Raw genomic sequence first — 21,098 nt, forward strand, 5'->3', positions numbered from 1 at the left:
TTTTGAGGGATCCAACAAAATGGATTTGGATTCATTAGGAGACTTTAGTTTTAAATCATCTTTAATTGGATATGGGTCTTTAGAAAGATCTTGGGTAAGTTTTATCTGAATTGGATCATAATTGAGTTTCTCTTACATGGGTTTGAGTAACTTTAGGTATACGACTAAAAGTAGATATGCTTTCTTGAATTTACTTATAAAGGCTTTTGAATCATGATTTGAAGGAACAAACATGGTGGGCAGTAAATGTTTGAACATTTTCTCATGTTTGAATTTGTCTCAAACCTTGGTTCTCTTGACAATTCATCCCACTACAACGAAAACATGTGAGGCTCTGAAACATAATGGTACTAAAAAAAAACCACACTGCATATGACTAATCAAAGAACATCTTCCCATTCAATGGGCCATGATTTAGAAACTCCAGTTTGAACTTGTAGGTGTTAAGCTTGCTTGAGTTGGATCTTAATTGATTGGAATATCTAGGCCTGTGGGTTATTTCGGGCTTGAGAAAGTCTAACAAGAGAGTTGATGTTAGACTGGGTAGACTTAGGTGGGTCATGTGAAGTAGAAATGGGTTGGGTATGGTAACAATATGGTTGGATTTAGGTATGGATCATTATTTGGGTTAGGTTTTTTTTTTTTTTGTGGATCTTGGGTTAGGTTATGACCTTAATATGTAGGATGATAGATTTGGGTAAAATCTAATTGGTTTGAATAGACATAAGGATGAGTTTGGATAGGATTCGATTGGGTTGGGTTTAAAGGTTTTTGACAAAAAATGAGAGTCCAAATCTAAATTATTTGGGTTATGTCTAGGTTTTAGAAAATGGTTTTGGGTTTGACTTGTCATACATAGAGGGGCATTTGGGTTTAGTTGGGTCTAGTTTGAAGGATTTAGGGTAGTATTTGGGTTCAATAGGATCGGGTTAAATCCAAAGTTAAAAACAAACCTTGGAACCAGTTCTTGGGACAAAAAACCGGGTTCTACAACATGTGACATTGGGTAACTCTGGGTGGGGAAAAAGTTCATTTCTGAACCTTTTCCAGCCAAGTGTTGGGCAGAGGCAAGAGACGGCAGTGCAGGAAACCCTCCAGTTACGATGGGTGTATGTGGTGCACTTGGTTGAACAGGATCTTCCCTCGAACTCAGCAATAAGGTGATAAACGAGATGAACAAACCTATAAGCATGATACCAATTTGATGCAGTAAACAAGAAGATCGCTCTTAAACCTTACAAAGAATCGGTTCCTTAGCGCAACTAAAAACTAATTAAGCAAAAAATTAAATGAAAGATAACATAAAAATAGATGAAAAATAAACTACAAACACTAATAATTCATTCATCAAGCTCTGTGTATATCTTTCTACAGTGAATATACAAAGCAACCTTAGAAACCATGATCCTAATATGGATCTAAGATAGATTCAATCATAAATTGTGATCCAATTAGGACTCAATAATCAATATGAATATAAGATAGATCCAATATGAAATAAGATCCAAAACAAGACCTTAAACTAAGATTCAAACTAAATAATTACAAAAAAATACAAATAATGAAAATGAATCTGAGGCGACCCTATGGACCAGGTAGTGTCTCGCTCTCTCTCTCTCTCTCTCCTGCATCAAAAACTCAATATGATTATTAATTGGATCTAAATTTGGCTACCAAATCTGACTAAACAGATTTGAATTCAGGTTGGATGTCCGAAAATATCTGACCCATTGTGTAAACAAGCACAATCTAAGGATGCCAAAGAATCAAATTTTACTGACCAAATTCGATTCCAATTAGTTGCATTTGGCAAGCCAAGCCATATAATCAGATGTCGACTGGGTTTTGAATTTTTGCTACCAAATTTGACAAATATCCTAATTTGATGGACATCCGAATCCATTTACATGTAAAAAATCGGATCTTGCATGAGATTATCTAAATAAGAGTTTAAATTCGTTTAGCCAACATAGGGTTAGTCGAATATGGTATTGACCACATCCAATCTGGATCTGAATCCGAACCGTTTACATCCCATCCCTTCGTAGTGTTGGAGTTCGGTTCAGGCTGGTCCGGGTACATAAATTGGGTCGGGCGGTAAAACCGTAAAATCAAACCGGCTTCTCTAAGCATCTTGCCCTAGCGAGCGGCCACTACACTCACCCCTTGTAAGGAGAGAGAGAGAGAGTCTCTTCAGGTACGTCCTCTCATTTTGGCGTAGATTGGGAGTTTCATGTTCGTTTTCCATTCTTTTGATTCGTTTTTTGGTTGTACAATTTCTTGTTCTCTCCGTTTTACAGTGTTCCATGTTCTCGCATATTGTATGTGTTTGCGCTATTCTGCTAGGTTTTTTTATTTGCGATTTCAGGGTTTCTCTTTGCTTCCTTTCTCTTCAGGTTATCTTACAGTTTGAGTTGCTTTGTTGTTCATTAGTTTGATGGGATTTATCTTCCTTTTCTGTCTTTTGGCTGCGTGTCATTTTGTTGTTGTTGTTGTTGTGTGTGTGTGGTTCACTATTACTGGATTGCTCTTATTGCTTGGATTGTATCTACCCAGTGACCGTAGTCAATTTTGCATCGAACATGTTTTATAATGTAAGATATTGAAAGAATCATTGTGCGATCCCAAGTGCGGTCCCTGCCTCTCTGTATACGTGGGATTTGGTGTGATGAGTGGTTCAAGAGTGGTTGCTTGGTAATTATGGTCTTCCGTCGTGAATTTTGAGTTTTTCGTGATCGTGTGTGTTCGGAACTTCTAAATTGTGTTGCCTATGTTTTTGTACGCGTCCATGTCCGTTTCGAGGAATAGATTGGTGAAGTTATTGTTGCAAATCTTGGGGGTTAAGAATCAGCTTGGGTTCCTTTTCTGTAATTCATAGCCATCCTGCTATCTCAGTCACATATTCTCACCAACTCGAGAATTTGTGTTCCTTTGGCAAGCTCCATCGTTGCAAATCCAATGTTTGGCAACCACTCATTTATCTCTTCAACTCCCATTATCAAGAACAACATAGATGGCCCAGATTGTCTAATACAAAAGGAATAAAAGTCAAGCTTCAAAATTTATAATTAAAAAAAGTTGGATAATTCGCTTAAAAAAGTCAAGAAATTGAGGAACAAATATGACACTTCAGATTTATGGCTTAGTTTGTTTGTTTTTTCTTGTAAAGTAGTCAGAGATTACTAAATCTTCTGCATGCTTGCTCGTGAGTTTGTTCTTTTCAATGTTGTTTGATTATACACCCTCCAGTTTGTCTCACAATCATGTTGATGTAGCAGGTTGACAGCAAGGAAGGAGGAACCAATGAAAGTGAGGAAGCGGAACCCTTCATCGGTTCCGAAGAGAAAAGCCAAGCATGGGGTTTCGGGCATTTCACTCGATGATGATCCCTTCTTTAATATGGGACGGAAGCGAAGCAAGCGATCGGTTGAGGAGGAAGAGATCATGGAAAGTGATGAAGATAACTATTTTGATGATGGAGAGAAGGGGCAGGAAGAGGAAGAGGACGGGCAGAAATTAGGGTTGGAAGATGTAGAGACGGCTGACGAGAAGCGTGTTCGGGTGGCGAAGGCATACCTTGAGAAGATCAAGGCAATCACGAGGCACGAGGAGGAGGAGGAGGAGGAAGAAGAGGGGGATGAGGGGAAGGCAGAGGAGGAGCGGAAGGGGATGAGAGACTCACTTGTTGCAGACTTTCTTCAGCAAGAGCAGCTCGAAGAGAGCGGGCGGGTGCGGAGGCAGCTTACTTCGAGGTATCATTCTTTTTCTAGGTTTGCTATTGAGATGGGAGGAGTTCCTTCTCTGCTGAAGGTTCAATCGGTCTTAGGGTTTGATTGTCTTGAGTCACCTCAAGTGGTTGCCTGAGGCTGAAATGTTGTGAGAACCATAATATTTCACTTTAAAGAATTTCAGCTATTCTAAATATGGTAATGCATATCCTGTGAGAAAGATATTTATTTCAGTTCATTGTGTCTGATCAATGGGAGCTTGTAGTTTTGATGTATTTAAATCTAGAAAGAAAATGACTTTATTCATTGCTCAATAGGGTTCAAAAGCCTGAGACTTTTGATGAGTTCCATGTCTTGGTAAAGCATCGAAAACCTGTGACTGCCGTTTCTTTAACTGAGGATGATCTCAAAGGATTTTCTGCATCCAAAGATGGATTGATCTTTCAATGGGATGTCGAAAATGGGAAAACTGAGAAGTACACATGGCCTAGTTGGGAAATATTGAGTTCGCATGGTGCAAGAAATCCAGGAAACCCTTCAATAAAGTGGAGCAAACATATTTTGGCATTGGCTGTGAGCTCTGATGGGCGTTATTTGGCCACGGGAGGCTTAGACCGGCATGTTCATCTATGGGACACTCGCACTAGAGAGCATGTTCAGGTAATCCTTTGCTAAACACCTTGCAATACTGACATTTTCTATTGTTTTCAGTTACTATTGCTTATATCATCATCATTTTCAGTATTTATGCTGCTATAGTTATTGTAATTAATTTAGCATGTTTTGTTGTGTTTTTTCTGTCTATTCATTTGGTTCTTGTTTTGGTGACATTCTATGTTGTTCAAGAAAGCTGGGTTTCTGTTGTTTCTTACTACAATTCTGATTATTGAGCAGGCATTTCCTGGTCATAGAAGACCTGTATCTTGTTTAGCTTTCAGGCAGGGGACATCACAACTTTTTTCTGGATCATTTGATCGCTCTATCAAGATATGGAGTGCTGAAGATAGAAGTTACCTTGGGACATCTCATGGTCATGAGGACGAAATATTAGCAATTGATTGTCTACGAAAGGAGCGCACTTTAACTGTTGGTCGTGACCGAACAATGCGATTGTCGAAGGTAATTGTTGTTGTTATAAGAAAACCCTTGGATGTATTTCCATAAATGGTCTTTTCAGTTTGTGCTGAAAGGTTATAAAAATAATTCCAGTGCTATTCTCGATGTTCTACTTTTTGTTTTTTACTGTCATTTTTCTAACTTAAGTTGCAGCCTGTGGTATGCCAACATGGGCCCTTTTAAGTGAAGGCTCCTTTTTATTAAGGCATGTGTTTTGTTATCAGTACTTCTTCCAATGTTAAGGGGTGTTTGGTTAATTGGTTAGACGCTCATAAATGTCAAAACCCAAAACACATGAAAAAGAAAGGGTGTCTGCAAGTTTTACATGTGGACATATTTTCTGCAATCTGGTGTAGAACATGCCTGCATACATACATTTGTACCTATACTGACATTTGTATTTGAAGGGACAAATGCACGCCCAAGCAGTCTTTGTCGTTTAGTCCCAGTACAGCGTGATCCTTGATCAGTAAAATGTGGAAGGCGTTTTGGCAATAAAATTAATCACTCTTGTTGATGATTAAACAAAAAACTCGTATATGCTGCTATCATTTCCCGTCTTAGGCAACTAGATAGAATTTGCCAACATGCATAACTACAATAGGAACAAGTTATTAAATCATTTATCCAAAATTAATTGATTATGAATGTTGTCATAGTGGTTTTTAGTAAAGACTGTTTGAAGCCTTGGTGACATAAGGCTGTAGATTGTCTTCAAAGGGGAAGAGATTGGCACCAGTCATGTTGTCCACTTGATCTAAAGGCAATGTCTCCCATGGAATTTCCTTGCAGTTTTTGCCATTATGTTTGGTTTTTTCTTTTCCTTCATGATGCATGAGTTAACTCTTCTTCCAATTCATGGAGCAAACTATGTTTCTATTTTTCAAACCTGAATGATTCCTCCACTGATGATGCCAGCCTTTTTCAGATCCCTGAGGAAACACATTTAATATTTCGGTCTTCCACGGCATCTTTGGAGAGTTGCTGTTTCATCAGCAACGATGAGTTCTTGTCTGGCTCAGACGATGGAAGCATAGAACTCTGGAGCTCATTAAGGAAGAAGCCTACCTTTGTCGTAAAACATGCCCATTCCGCTTTCTCCCCCGAGAGTAGTTTGAATGGAAAGGGTGATGCGAGGAATATGACCTATGATCATGCAGGTGAGAAAATGCAACTGGCTTCATGAAACTTTTTTGATTATGCAACTTTTGTTAATGAAGTTGACCGTGTAGATTTTGCTTGTGAAGTTAAGTTTCCCTTTTATATATGAATGTATGGGTGCCTGTGATTATGCTAACCGTCCATCAATAATGATCAAACTTGTACCATGTCTGAGTTGTGGAATTGAGGCTTAGTCTATGGAATCAACACTTTTGTATTGTGAGTTATGTCAAATGCAGAATCCATATTCTTCAAAAAGTCAGGAAGTGAATTTATTGTTCTGTGTCCATTGTGTCATTTTCTATGAGATAAGGATACGTTGGGCCCTATGTCACAGGGATTCGGCTAGCAGGGTGCCGCACCCTCGTCGACGCGACTCGACGCGGGTGCGGCACTGGGTGCGGTCAACCCGATCCTGGGTGCGTTGACCGCACCCAGGATCATTTCGGTCCATTTTTTTTTTTGATTTTTTTTTTTTTAAATTTGCCCTGTGAAATGGGCTGCGGAATTTTTAAAAAAAAAATTCTGCTGACAGCTGCTTGCTGCTGCTGCTCTTGTTTTATAAAGGGGCACTTTTAAAACCATCCAGATCCTTCTTTTTCGTAAAGGATTTTCTCTCTCCATAATAAATGATAATGATGGTGGTAGCCTTGCTGGCTATTAGTATTCACTGTTCTCCTGACGAGATGTAGCCTTGTGTAGAATAAAAACTATTAGTATCTCGGTGCTCCAGCTGTAGCTTTGTGTAGACCTCTCTTTTTCACATGTCAAATCCAATAAATTTCTTTTAGCTGTCATCTCTGTGCAGCTGTATATAAAATGAAATTTGAAAAATCCGATAGCGTGGCAGTGGAGTCGTAGGCCTCATGAAGACTCTCTCTCCAACAAACCACATCAAACCTTGCGCTTATATTTTTTTTCGTGAAGACCAGGGAGTTTCAGACATGATTGAATCATGACAATCAGAAGAACGCAGCAGGCTGGGATTGCCAATCCTTTCGTTTCATCAATTTTGTCCCGTTGCCTCAAAGTACACAACAAGCAGAACTTGGGTAACGAGTCTTCAAACAAACACACACACCAGCAAAAAAAATTGGACTCCCGACCCGCGCCGGGGGAACCCCCGGACCCCCTTATATATATATATATATATATATATATATATATATATATATATATATATATATATATATATATATATATATATATATATATATATATATATATATACACACATTTACATTTTTACCCCTGCCGCACCCCTGCACCCGGGTTTTTTGGAAGTGCCGAATCCCCGCACCTGCACCCATGTGACATAGGTTGGGCCAAGACATATTTCGAATTTATGGAATCTGCAAACCGGACAGTAAAATGTTTCACTGTCTTCACCCTGTGTCTACACAAAAGCACACTGATCTTGATCCTGATGCATGTGTCCTGCTTATATCAGATTCTTATGTTAACATGATTGTTTTGGTGTATACCTGATATTTTAGTCATTCAAATATCTTTTAGTGTTTTCTAATTGTCTTTGGAATTGCTAAGGTATTCCTCTTTTGCCTTCTGTTCTTTATACAGATAATGAACATTTGAAGACTGGAATTCCAAGGTCTTCAGCGCGGTTATGGGTTGGGGCTGTCACAGTTTGCAGGGGAAGTGATCTTGCTGCATCTGGATCTGGCAATGGCCTTGTGCGCCTGTGGGGTATAGGAGATGAACAGAGAGTCATCCACCCTTTATATGACCTTCCACTAGTATGTGCAGCAGATGAATGATCATTTTCATTGGACATTAGTTCTCTTTGGTTTTGCCATGCACCAGTAGAACTTCTATACCAGTTCTGTGCTGGTATATTTGTTTAATGTTTAGAATTTCACATATCAAAATCTTTATGTGTCACATTCTTAATTATATGGTGCTAGTAAAAGAATGTTTGACCCTCTACATTTATGTTGGCTAACCGTTTGCTTGTGTGAATTGACAGAATGGTTTTGTGAATGCCCTTGCATTTGGCAAATCTGGGCGCTTCCTTGTTGCTGGAGTGGGACAGGTCAGTTTTCTCCATAGAATAACCACATGCTATTTGTCTATTTGGATTCAATGTGCTTAGCATAGATAAATCCATAAATTTGTACTTACTATATGAATCATGTAAAACATTACGATGCTGAATCATCAAACTTTTGCAGACTTCTTAAAGAATAAAAGATATAATGCAGAAGAGGTCATCTATCAATTAACCCTCTGATCTTGAGGCATGTCCATTTAATCTAGTAGAACGTAAGCCATTGGGTTACTCTTCAACACAACACTGCATCATGTTTTGGAGAACTCACACAACTTTGATAATCTCTTATTCTCCCCAAACGCCCTTGCAGAGCAGCTCTCTCTCCTAGCGGCAAGCAAGCCTACAACTTTTACATCACCTACACATTTATAGTATGTCCTACTGTGGGGCAAGCTGGAACTGGTTGATAGCGCCCCACAATTTTGATAATCTCTCATTCTCCTCAACAAGTATATTGTTCCTTTCTGTGCCATTCACAGGATGGCTAATCTGGTATAACCTGAACCATTGGGTTACTCTTATACACTACAAATCCAGCATAGTGTTTTACAGAACTCCCACAACCTTGATTAATGTCTCATTCTCCCCAAGTATTTTACTGTTCCTTTCCATGCCTTACGCTACACCAGGTTGGTTTTAATATTTACTTGTGTACATGCTCCTACCATTTCCTGTTCCTAAGCAACATCCTTCTAGCAGTAATGTGTTTGCGAATTTCCTTTGCTAACTCTGTTTTCCAAGCAAGTGGACATTGGTTAAAAAGAGAGACGCTGACAGCAATTATCAATTCTCATAACTATGTTTAAAGTATTGTTTAGTTATTGATTCATGTTTAGTTAATTAGGCAGTTCTTACAGTTCCATAAACGTGACAATTTCAGGAACCTCGATTGGGAAGATGGGACCGTGTTACCGATGCATACAATGGAGTTGCAGTACAGCGAATCAAGCTCTCAGAATAGGCAATGCCCCAAAATTGAAATGTTTTTGTTAAGATTCTTATATTCTAGCATTGGAGAATCTCAAGTTTTGGCTGATGTAACAGCATGGCTTGTATATCATGTTTTAACTATTCTTCAGTCTCCGAACTGTATCATAATTCAATTTTGACAATGCAAGTTCTTATTTGGGAAAATGTTGGCTACACTCGTAGATTCATGAGCGAAAATCTCCATTTTTTTGCCAAACCTGACCCTTCAGATGTGATGCATGTTTGGTTTTGTAGAGACCAGCCCTTGGATTATGTTTTTCTGATGTGTAGGATTTTCCAAATGTTTGAAAAATCTGCAGCAAATCATAATTTTTACATTGAAAAAAGACTATTCAAGAGTCAATTTTTACTGTTTTGAGTCATTGACCATGTGGAACACATCCATGGCTTTTGATTTGCAAAAAGTTCGCTGATCAAATTCAAAGTCCATTTTTCTGTATTCAACTTGTGTCCTACTGCCACGTAAAGTCTAAAAAACATAGTTCTTTAAGATCGGGACATATTCATCATCTTTTAAGCTCTTAGTGGACAAGGACAATCAAGTCCATTTCACCTCTATAAACTACAGTTACAAATATAGCGGGTTTTTTTTCAAATCTTGTGATTCATTGCTAGATTTTTGAAAAATGATACAATCCTGGATATCTCACAAATTTTGCCAGTTTTTTGAAAATCTTGTGATTTTAACAAACAGATACAATCCGAAAAATATTGCCTAGTTTGAAAATATTGTGTGATGTGTATATTTTTTATGGGAAAATGACCATGTTCTATGACAAATATGATTATTTCTCAAAATGCCTTACAATTTTTACTATTCTTTTTATGTCCAAAATTTTAAATATCTGGTATAAAAAAACTTTTTTACTTTTTGCACATTCTTAAATATATGTGAATATTCTTTCAAATATGTGACTGTTTTTTTGCATAACAGTCTTTGTTCTCAAATCTGTATCTCTTTGATCTGACGTTGCAGCTTAGGCGTGTTACTTTTCTTTTAAGTCAGAATAAAAAAGCCCTCTAAGATTCGTGTTTTTGAGTTTCAAAACCAGAATAAAAGAATGCAAGGCACACTGGACTGGTTCCTTAGAGAGAGAGAGAGAAAGAGGGAGATTTGGATAATCCAAGGGAAACCCTCTCTCTGCACCCCAAACACCAACAACACATTATCTGACTTTCAGTTGGTAAAACCCTTGATGTCTTCTTTGCCCATCGGGGAGTACACCCAGCATCGACCTTATGGCAACAGACACCACCTGTGGGTTTCGAAGTTGTGATGTCTTGTCAACTTGGTGTCATTTACAAGTTGTCCCTACTAGATGGGTGAAGCCCTTGATCACGTCCCAATAATGGACCACATATTCTCATTTCATCTAGTGAGTTTTGTAGGGCTACGATCTCTTGATGTGTATATAGCAATAAGTTCCATTTTATGCTCGATATATAGTCATGATTCATTGATGCCTAAACATAAGCAAGTAGCTTTTAACGAGTATTACAGTACTGCAGTATCCTTTAACAAGCGTTTTTTCTTGTTTCCATTTTAATTTGGCAGTGCTGTTGGCTTCCTGATACTGGCACATTATTAGCTCGATTTGTTGGAGAGCCTTTACCAATAAAACCGATGTGGACACTTGGATCATACAAAAGGGTTCCTTCACCAAAGAGCAACTTGAGGTTAGCAATTTTACTATTTCATTTCCCATAGTCATCTTAAGTGGTATAATCTGATATGAAATCTTTCTGGAGCTATCCACTGGGTGCAGGTGATTATTTTATCCTTAAGAATAAGTTGCACCTTAAGTGGTTTCTCGTGTTAACTAAAAAACGATACGGCTGTTTTAGCAAGTTTATGTACGGTATGTAGACTTCCATGTTTTAGGATTTAAGCAACTCAGACAGTCGTGAAAGCAATTTCTTGAAAGGTTAGCCGACTATCTTAAATATTTGAGATTTGAGGGGACTAAACATAAATTTTCCATATGTTAGGTGCATATGTAAACTACCCTGGGGCTTATTTTGTGAATGTTGTTTGTTGAAGTTACTAAAATGACCTTGCTGATTGCAGACTACCACTTCTACTGGAGTCACTAAAATACAAATTGCTCGTGTTTGTAATACAGTTATAACAGCGGACACCAAAGGCATTGGACAAACGATTGCTGAGGCTAACAATGATCGCTTTCACATAGCTATTGATCCTATTATTAACTGAATGGGATTATATTGGAATACCCCTTGAATAATTTGTTTAAAAATTTTCTGGCTTCTTATACACCTTTTCTTTCTAGAGACATTATTATTTGCTGCTTTTATCCTACTTGCACACTCTTACTTGTCTGCGTGCAGATCTTGGCTGATGCATCATCTTGCTCTTCATATTTTGCTTGTTTTCGTATTATTCAATTCAGATATGGGAAAGAAAGGACGTTGGATAAGTTTTGTTGGAAAAAGAAAAGCAAACTCTTATTTATAATCAATAAAATCTGTATATAGAAAACAGACATTTCTTGTGCTTCTTGTCTTTTCCTGGATTTTATTACCAAATCCCAGTTTTCCTAGACAATTGGATTCATGAGATCATCAGATAGGTCCCACAAAATACAGTCAGAGTTAAATACTCCGGTGCCTTTTCCGGCATCGGCGTCACCTCCTGTGCTGTATTGTGCCTCTTCCCCATCCTCACCCTTCAACGGCAGAATTCCAGCTTGCCGCTCACCACCTGTGCATGTGCTCCCAGTGCACATGCTTTGACTCCAAGGTGAGGCCTCCTCCGCATCATTGCCATAAGACGATGCAACATACTGGAACCCTGCTGCAGCGTCCGAGGCAATAATGGTGGTGGCGGTTACACCGGGCAACCCTTCTGCACCTTCACCTGCAACACATAACAAGGTTGCTGATTGCAGACCTTCAGCAGTTTGGCCCTGCATGGCACGAGACAGACCGAACTTGATCTTCTGCACGGTCTCACTCTTATCATCTGGCCTTGCAGCAAGTTCCCATGCTGAAGAGGTTATGGGGTTGCATGAAACTGGCAGTCCAGCAGCATCCGAAGAGTGTTGGATCTGCCAGTCTATCCTTTTCTTGGTGAGGAGGTGAAGCATCTCATCTTTGAAGCAGCCGAGGGCTGCTTCAGCAAGGTGTGCTACTTGTGGAGGGGCTAAGGTGGTGGCGATTTCCGCCATCAGGTGGGAGAAGGGCTTGTGCGTGACCGGGTCGATCCCCATGCCGGACAGCTTCTTCTTGAGCTTGGTGTTCCAGTGGTTCTTGACATCATTGTCTGTGCGTCCCGGTAGTTGAGCAGCTATCAACGACCACCTGAAGCCACAGTAAAAAGTATTATGTATGAGGCACAAACAGAGCTTATTATACCGTGAAAAACGTCCCCAGGAAACTTTTATGGAGCGTTTAATTCACAGACAGGCCTAGACAAGAACACCATGTCCTGTCCTCTCCACTTGTGTCCTTTGTCTTGTCCTCTCCTGTTTCAGGAGGGAAGGCGGAACTCCCTGGGACACCAAAAAGCACCTCAGAGGGACATGCAGGATGCAGTGTCTCACGCGTCCATGCATCCCATGTTTGTGTGGGTGCATGGCCCCAGGTGATGCACGGACGGCTGACAGCACTGTCAGCACAATGAAACACAAAGAACTAGAAACAAGAGTCGTCAATGTTGAGCGGATCAAACCCCGTTGGTGCATGGGCATATAGCTTTTGAAGGTGAACCATGTAATGCAAGGTGGTCGTGGGCTCAACCTGGGTTTATTAAGCGAAAAATGGTTGTACTGTACAGCTATTTTGACATGTTTCTCGATCTGCCTTACAATTCTCGCTATGCTTCTCATCTCTAAAATCGTAAATACTCAACTTTATTAAAACCTTTTTACCCGTGAACAGATGGATTATTGCAATAACATTTTATTTGCAAATCGAACATCATAAATATCTTCCATATTCGCATATATAGTACGAACCTCACGTAAATTTACTTGTGCGCGTCCCGTTAAACTGAAACCACTAAAATCACAAATTTCCTACTTATTCCGCTAGACCTTCCTCATCGTTAAAAAAACAGTTGCCAATTTTTGAGAAGGGGTGATTCAATTTTGTTCCGGTTGAGCCTATCAAATGTTGAACGACACAGGAATAATTGCCTGTTTCCAACGACGGAGTGAAGCTTCACAATGGCTTGCTCTTCAGCTTCCGTAAACTCGCCGTGTTTTAGATCCAGCCTGAGGTAGTTGGTCCAACGGAGCCTGCAACTCTTTCCACACCTCTGCAGGCCTGACCAAATACACAACAGAGAAGTAAGTTCAACAACATGAAAAGGGTATTTACATGATCATCATAGGGTTCATACTGATCGCTATATTCTTTTTGTGGGATCAAATTACCACATTAATATAGAGCCCGACGTATATCAATGTGGGTCCAAATCATATGTACTAGAAACCAGATCCATGCAGGTGGGAGGTCCACATTTCCCATTCTAAAGATCCAGAGGTACCACTTGGGTTGGCTGTTAGGGTGAAGATCCTAACCTACTCGTCAACCGGTAGGGTTTACCTGGACCCGACCCGGACCAAACCCTATTAAGGTTCGGGTATGGTGATAAATAAAAAGACCCGATTAAGACCTGGGTCCACACCCAAAGGTCAGATTAATACATGGATCCAGGTATAGTTTGTGAAATTTTCTACCAGACTCGGGCCCGACCCGAGTTTTGATTAAGACCCACATATTTTCAATGTAAAAATGATAAAAAATATTATTTTACAGGGTATGGTCTGGGTCTGGTTCATGTAGTTCTTACTGGGTCTGGTATGGTTTCTCTTATAGTGGACCTGGTTAGACCCGGGTTCAGACCCAATACCATACCCAAAAATCAGGTTCAAGTCTGGTTCCACCTGGGTCTGAATCAAACCCGACCCGATGACACCCCTCTACTGCTCATGCAGGATCCAAGAGCTAACATTATGGGACGATGTAGGTGGACTGTCAATTGGTCTGTCCCGGGCCAGAATTGAATGGACCTGGATCCAAATTTGATGTGTGATACTGTGTTTGGGACCCACCTCTGATTGGATTTGGACCTGGCTTGGCAGGATTAAAAAACTTTGATTCACTATATATGGCTGTCTTAAGTCTTAATCCGAGTCAAATAAGACACTAATCATTGTGACGTAGCTAACAAAAAGAGAGAGAGAGAGAGAGAGAGAGAGAGAGAGGTTTTACCGGCATTCTTGGGGATGAGACGCCAATTGCGGGTACCATGTTGAGCAATGTAGGAGACAAGCTTGGCGTCTTCCTCGGGTGTCCACTGCCCCCTCTTCACATTGTCCTTCTCACAGCAAGGCATCCTTCCCATCTTGTGTAGGGGAGTGGAGAGGTTTAAACTTTGAAGAGGAGGAATACACTAAAAGGAAATAATGACTGGAAAATGTGAAGGAACTAAGAAATCAAACTTCTTTTATTGGATAGCGAATGAGTTGATGTTGAAAGCAATACAAGGGTGACGGTGGAGGTGAATTGTGTGGAGTTAAAAAGGAATTCACGTGTGGGGGTTTACAAATAAAATTGGTGTGACTTCATTAAAGAATTCAACGCCGTCGAGCGCGTGAGTGAGGGACTGGACAGGTAGCTCACCCTCACTACGCCCGGTCAAACATACATCTCTCTCTCTCTCATCGTTGACTCACTTAATATGGTATGATTATTAGTATTTAGCTTGGTTTTGTGATCACACCAAAATGGCCTACACAACACGTACTCTTGTTGCCTCTGTCAATTTGACACAACACGCTCTTGGGAGATTCTCTCTCTCTCTCTCTCTCTCTCTCTCTCTCTCTCTCTCTCTTGGAGCCCATGGAAATATATATATATATATATATATATATATATATATATATATATATATATATATATATATATATATATATATATATTCAGCTCGGCCCGATTAGACCCACAAGCCAAACGGGCCAGACAGTGGGCCAGGGGTTTCACAATGGGCTGGCCCGAACTGGGCTTTTGGCTCGGCCCATCAATTGATGACTGGTACTTTGACTGGGCAGGCTGGCCCATTGCCCACCCCTAACACTGGGCTCGCTGATGTGGTGCAGGGCAGATGCCGGTATCCAAGCACATTCAAACTTTGGATCAATGTTGTCAGTATTGTTGTAAATCAGCATTGACCGATTCATATCGGACAAAAATCAATATGAAGCCAAGCTGATTCAGCTTATTTTTAAATATTTTAAAAAAATGGTTTAATTTTTTTTAGTATTACTTGTCATCTGCTGGTTAAATTAAAATCCGCCGACTCATTTTTAGATTCAGTTCCAAATCAGAGAATCAGCCGATTCTCCTGAAATGGTTCAGGGTCCGATTCTGACAACACTGCTTTGGATCTAAGATCAGGGATCCTAGATACTTGAAATAAAGGCAAAAAGAGAGACCCTCGATCGGATCTTTGTCCGCCCTTGACCCTGGAGGTTCGGATTCAAAACTTAGGTATAATTGAAAGAAGATAATGGATAATCTAGGTCCTTCACCAAAGGGGTCTCCCGTTTGGGTTCAGGTTGGAATCCCCGGTGCTCTAAACTCAACGATCAACAATCTAAATTTTTTATAAATTTCAAATCTCATAAAAAATATATATTTTAATAAAAAAAACGCGATCCAAATAGTCCATTAATCCTAGCAAATAAATCATGTTAAACACATCTGTGAGGTCTGATTTGCAAAACATGACTTACAACATTAAAAGTCAGCACTGCCCATAGGGTTGGAGGGACTAATTGGCGATAGTCTTTGTCTGAAGATTGATTTTGCAATACTTCCATCTTGTATCAATACTATTTTACAATCTCATAATCTTTAAGCCAATCACCACCGTGGTTGTGGCCAGCAGGGTGGTTATAAGGGTGCTGAGATGAAGGCACCAGATCAAACTCTGCTGGTGCACGGGGGTGTGTCCATAGCTTTTAGAGGTGAGCCACAAAAGGCAGGGTGGTCGATCGTGGGACCCCACCCGGGGTTTTCCTCGCTTTGGCGAGGGTTCCTCGTCATCAAAATAATCTTTAATCCAATCCGATTAGGATAACCACATTTCTATAATTAATAACTTTGCATGCACGCCCCCTTTACTCAAAGAGACACATAACACAGGCAGATGAGCACATCTATTTAGCAGAATATTGAGAAGTACTACTCGCTCCTCAGGCATCTCTGCATTTATAAATCATTCTTCTATTGTTCAAGAGTATACAATGAAACGTATTACAGTTATTTCTAGCTCAACTTTTCAGTTATAAGCCCTTCAATTGAACCCACCAGAGCAAACAAGGAAAGGAACAAGCATAAGAGACTAAAAGATTGCAAAATGACCCATTTCTGTGACAACTTCCTCACCTTCATCTGCACAAAATACATCTCAACTGGGAAATAAATTGACAGGGGCCAAAAATTCAAGGCACCCAATAACCCCAACACCTCATTGAAGTAAGGAAACAACATTGCAATCCCAGTTGTTGATGCCACATAAGCAGTTCTAGAGCATATCCTAAAGAGGTTGGTCTTGTAAGGTGGCAAGAATGGGATCCTTATGGTATAAAATCTGTTTATGAATCCTTGATTAGGATACTTGGAGGATAACCACTTATCCATGAATGCAAACACTGGCTGGCTGTATACCTGAAAGGGCAAAGTGCAAGTATAAATAAATGAGGACCTACTTCTATCTGAAAAAAAATTATTAAAAAATATCCACAAAAATTTCAAAGGTTGGTCCCCTAAAAGGGTGTATGCCATTTGGGGATCACCATGATGGAGTTGGCCAACTTAGCATCAGGCATATACTCTTTTTGATGGATTCAAGCACAGAGGATGAAGGAAAACATGCAATAAGGAATTGTGAAAGCCTTCAGGGTGGATGTGATTACTAAACATGCAAGAGCAAGGAGTTTTTTATCCTGTATTTTCATTTGCTTATCTTGAAACTTGGCACCAACATATACAAAATCGATGCACATCGCCGTTATCATATTTGCAGTACCCATATTGCAATATTTCAAATCCATTATAAGTTGGTCCATTAAAATATTTGTTTTAATTTCTTATTATCAAGGGAAACCTTTAGGTAGTGTTTGAATGACAATAGGGAAAAGTAGGTTTCATAGAAACCTGATTTTTCTTTAAAACTTGGTTTTTGGTAAACTTGGATAGGGATTCGAGAGACATGGCCTTCCCCTCCCACCCCCAGGGCCCCACCCCGATAAACTAGGTTTACCTGGTGAAAAAACATGGTGGGGGCAGTTTTTTCAAAACTGGGTTTGATGGCAGCTAAACAACTACGTACCAAACCAAGTTTTAGAGGTAAAACTTTGTTAGTTTTACACCGTGTCATCCAAACGCAGCCTTACACGATTTATTCTTATGATCACAAGCAGTTGATCATTTGTGAATGTAGATTTCCTTTGTTCTCTTTTCTGGACACAGTATCCAGTCAGGGAAGGCTGAGTGTCGGCATTTTTTTTTCCCTTCGTTTTTTTTTTATGTTTTTGATGATGAGGAAATCTGTCCAAGGTGTCAAACCATTCAAGGTGGGTTCAATATAGGACGGATCAAGTGTTTTGACAAAACACAAATTTTGTGTTTTGAAATCATCACCGTCCATCGCTTCAATAACCACTATCCATTGTAAAATGATGACATCGTCACTTTTGGTAGACCCCACTGACTGCGCAATGAATGGTGGTGATTTTAAACCACAAAATTTGTGTTTTCTTAAATCACTGATCTGTCCTCTTTCAAAACCTACATGAACCACTCCTTTCTTGGACAGTAAAATCTTGAGTTTACTCTCTTGCCCGCTAGGAAGATGATCCCAGCGCTTTAACATGAGTGCACACATGGGGAATTGATATTTTTTTTTGGCTGGCCTCCGGTTGGTAAAACCCTTGAGGTCCCCCCTGCTCCCCGGGGAGTACAACCAGCTTCGAGGGATGTCACCCATGGGTTTCGAACTTGTGATGTCCCGTTAACATGGTGACATTCACAAGTCACCCCTACCAGATAAGCGGCACCTTTGTGGGCATGGGAATGGATTGTTTGACGTGCAAAAAAAGGACGGAACAAAAAGGAAGAAAAGAAAAAAAAGAAAGTTTCTTGAAGACAGTGATATATCATGTACTGTGGTCCATGAGAATGGGAGAATACGTTACCTGGTAGCTTCCAATTAAGTGAAGGACGATACATGCATTAGCAAAGTCTATGAGCCAATATGGTTCATAAAACCCAAAGCCCGTCAAGAGATTTCCTGTTGTATCATCTCCAAATGCAGCATAACCAAAGCATCCACAGAAAAGATAGAAGAAAGTTGTCATAGCAATGGCAGCGGCCGACGCCTTCTTCATAGTATGGTTTTCGGGAGGTGGAGACTTGATAGTGTCCTGCATAAGAAAAAAAAATGTTAATCAGGTTTATGCTTATTTGAAGCATGACTGCCTGTCACTAGCTAGTGATAAAAATGTCCAGCACCTTCAAGCAGCTAATGAAGTTGGACTTAGCAAAAGTTATCTTCCAGAATGCTAATTATGTTTATTGAAATTTAAATTCCTCATTCTCTGATGAGCTTCCTCACTGTGCATTTCAAATGTTCAACTATGCAGTTTCTTTTTCCATTTTTTTTTTGTGTTGTGTTTGATACCAATGCAGTAATGCTTTAATATGGCCACTAATGAGTTTGAGGAGCCAAAAATAGAGGATTGAACTCTTTAAGTGGAAGCTTAGTTTTTTCTTGATAACTCACCTCTATCTCAAGAAGAATCATGGAGTACGGATATGCAAATGCTATATCCCCCAGTGCTTGTGAAACCTTCCATACCTTCTGACTACTACGAACTCCTTCTATGTTCCCATATACTTTTCCATTTTCTGCAATTTCAGTATTACAGAGAACATCAAAAGTAAACGATCAATACAAGGAAGGAATTCTTTGCTAAAGTACATAATTAAAAAGTACAAGAACCAAGTCCCAACTTCAGTTTATTAAGAAGACTGCTAACAGTATAGTTTGGTTCTGATCAGCTTTAGAGCTTAAAAGAACAACATAAAGTTCACAAAACTGCGCTCAGAGCCACACTCAGCAATGCATTTGCACAAGTTTAAAGAATTGGGGAATGAAAAAGAAAATGCCTGGATGATCCTAAAATTAGTACCGATTACTTGGGCAAGTCCCAGTCCAAGTCCAATTGTAGAATAAGAGAAAGACATGATGGCAGCCACAGTTGAAAGCCAGATCATGTTATGAAAATCTGGTATTTGGGAGAAAATAATTTGGATGAGCCCAAATGCTAGCATATAAAAACTATCCCCATATGTACATGCTGCTTTGTGCCCTTCTCTGTGGAAACAATTTGACCGCCTGATAGCTCTGCAATGACAAAGGAATGAAAACATAAGCTAACCAATATAATGAATGTTGTTATTCTCTTGTCCAGTCTTTAACTTAAGAATAACCAAGATAGTTAATTTTACCAACTGCTGCAATGGAATGATAAATAGGAATATATATATATATATATATATATATATGGTCAGCAGATTTATAATGGCTTATTTCATAATTTGCCAGCATAAAGCATGGGTACCTCATGCTGGTTGAAGCAGTGATTGTATAAGCAATGCACATTCCATACAAGGTGATATACTGAAGTAGTCCACAAACCCATACCTTCTTTTTACCTGAAATAGCGTTAGGAAGAAAACTTACGGAGGCTGCACTCTTAAAACACAATAGTGGAAAGAAAGGAAGTAGCTGAATATAATACCAAGATTGACTCTAACAGCATTCATATAAGTGTGGTTTCTTCTTCCTGTGACAGGATCCTGTGATCTATAAAGCACAAATTACAAGTGCAAATAATATAATCAAACTAGGCCCTGCTATCCAGCCCAAATGTGCGGTACTCCACGAAAGTGATAGGACTCCGGCACCAATTACTGCAGTAATTATATGAGCAACAGAAGACCACACAGTTCTTGGTTGAAGAGTAAGTGTTACCAACAAACAAAATTGATCAAATAGGCATTCACTAGACTTTGGATCTCTTTACCAGTTGGAGTTCGAGTTCGGTTGGTATTACTTTTTGGAGGGAAAGAGTACAGAGTTCATACAGAGTAACTGGCTAATTTTTTTTTCTTTATCATTCAATAACTTACTTTCTTTCACAATGTTCATTATTCATAACAAAAGAAATAACAAATACATTATTATTCAATGACATAAAAGTAAAAACTACCAAATACTCAACTGAAGAAGAAGTCAATCAAGTCTTGTCTGGGATATTGTGCCTGAAACCTATAGTTGTAATTAAACAAGAGGGGTGTGTCTACAACCCAGTAAAAAATAATTATAAGTAAGTAAACACTTAACTTACAACTGTAGTGGACTCTAAGCCCCTAGTCTTAGTTTAGTTTTCGACACACCAAATAAGTTTGTATATTTTAATTATCTCCATTATTTTTCTCAAACACTCTCTCAAAACAAACTATCACTAGATCAGTTATATCAGTCATAATCATCTATGGGCATAGCAACCCGTATAGAACACTCAAATTATACATGTTGGCCAGACAATGAACCATATACTCATAGTGGTCTCCGGACTATCAAGCACTGCAGTGAAACCACCATGAGGACCCCAACGATAGATAGTTGGGAGGTCAAGCTCTCAATCTTTGTATAGTTCATGTTACATCCTAATCATGATGGTTATCAACCATATATGGTCCTTCAGAGTCCCAAACACTTTGTGAGTATAACCCTAAGTCATAAACTAAGTTCAACACGTTGAATCATATTCTCAAACTTATAATTCACTCGTCCTATCTTGAGTAATGTCGTAAACTGATCATGATGGATCTCACTCTTTAATCTCATGATGATATTAGGACTCACACTATCTCATACTAAGCACGCAACGATGTAGTATCTCCACATCATTAAATCATCGGTGGCCCACTTTCTA

The 21,098-nt window shown here is 39.4% G+C and overlaps 2 protein-coding genes and 1 pseudogene across 3 annotated transcripts in view; 1 reads left to right on the top strand and 2 right to left on the bottom strand.

Moving 5' to 3' along the window:
• The first annotated feature begins 2,148 nt into the window (after nt 1-2,148).
• Nucleotides 2,149-9,207, top strand: LOC149818328 (U3 snoRNP-associated protein-like EMB2271). The gene is made up of 8 exons (XM_089984549.1): nt 2,149-2,197; nt 3,279-3,752; nt 4,046-4,388; nt 4,623-4,847; nt 5,773-6,004; nt 7,584-7,759; nt 7,990-8,055; nt 8,954-9,207. Exons 2-8 carry the CDS (start codon nt 3,304-3,306, stop codon nt 9,032-9,034), a joined length of 1,572 nt encoding a protein of 523 aa, XP_089840675.1. The 5' UTR covers nt 2,149-2,197; nt 3,279-3,303; the 3' UTR covers nt 9,035-9,207.
• Nucleotides 9,208-11,621: 2,414 nt separating this feature from the next.
• LOC149818329 (transcription factor MYB80-like) lies at nt 11,622-14,434 on the bottom strand. The gene is made up of 3 exons (XM_089985799.1): nt 14,302-14,434; nt 13,221-13,350; nt 11,622-12,384 (listed from the first exon to the last, which is right to left on the bottom strand). Exons 1-3 carry the CDS (start codon nt 14,432-14,434, stop codon nt 11,622-11,624), a joined length of 1,026 nt encoding a protein of 341 aa, XP_089841925.1.
• Nucleotides 14,435-16,310: 1,876 nt separating this feature from the next.
• Nucleotides 16,311-21,098, bottom strand: part of LOC149818330 (putative amino acid permease 7) — a 33,364-nt pseudogene continuing 28,576 nt past the window's right edge. Inside the window, exons 4-8 of the transcript XR_016427343.1 lie at nt 19,719-19,812; nt 19,287-19,501; nt 18,878-19,002; nt 18,291-18,518; nt 16,311-16,761 (exon numbers count right to left, since the gene is read on the bottom strand). The product of XR_016427343.1 is annotated as a putative amino acid permease 7 (transcript). The remainder of the gene's footprint in view (nt 16,762-18,290; nt 18,519-18,877; nt 19,003-19,286; nt 19,502-19,718; nt 19,813-21,098) is intronic.

This window comes from Nuphar pumila, chromosome 13 (genome assembly GCF_984573655.1).
Source record: "Nuphar pumila chromosome 13, dmNupPumi1.hap1.1, whole genome shotgun sequence".
Lineage (NCBI taxonomy): Eukaryota > Viridiplantae > Streptophyta > Magnoliopsida > Nymphaeales > Nymphaeaceae > Nuphar > Nuphar pumila.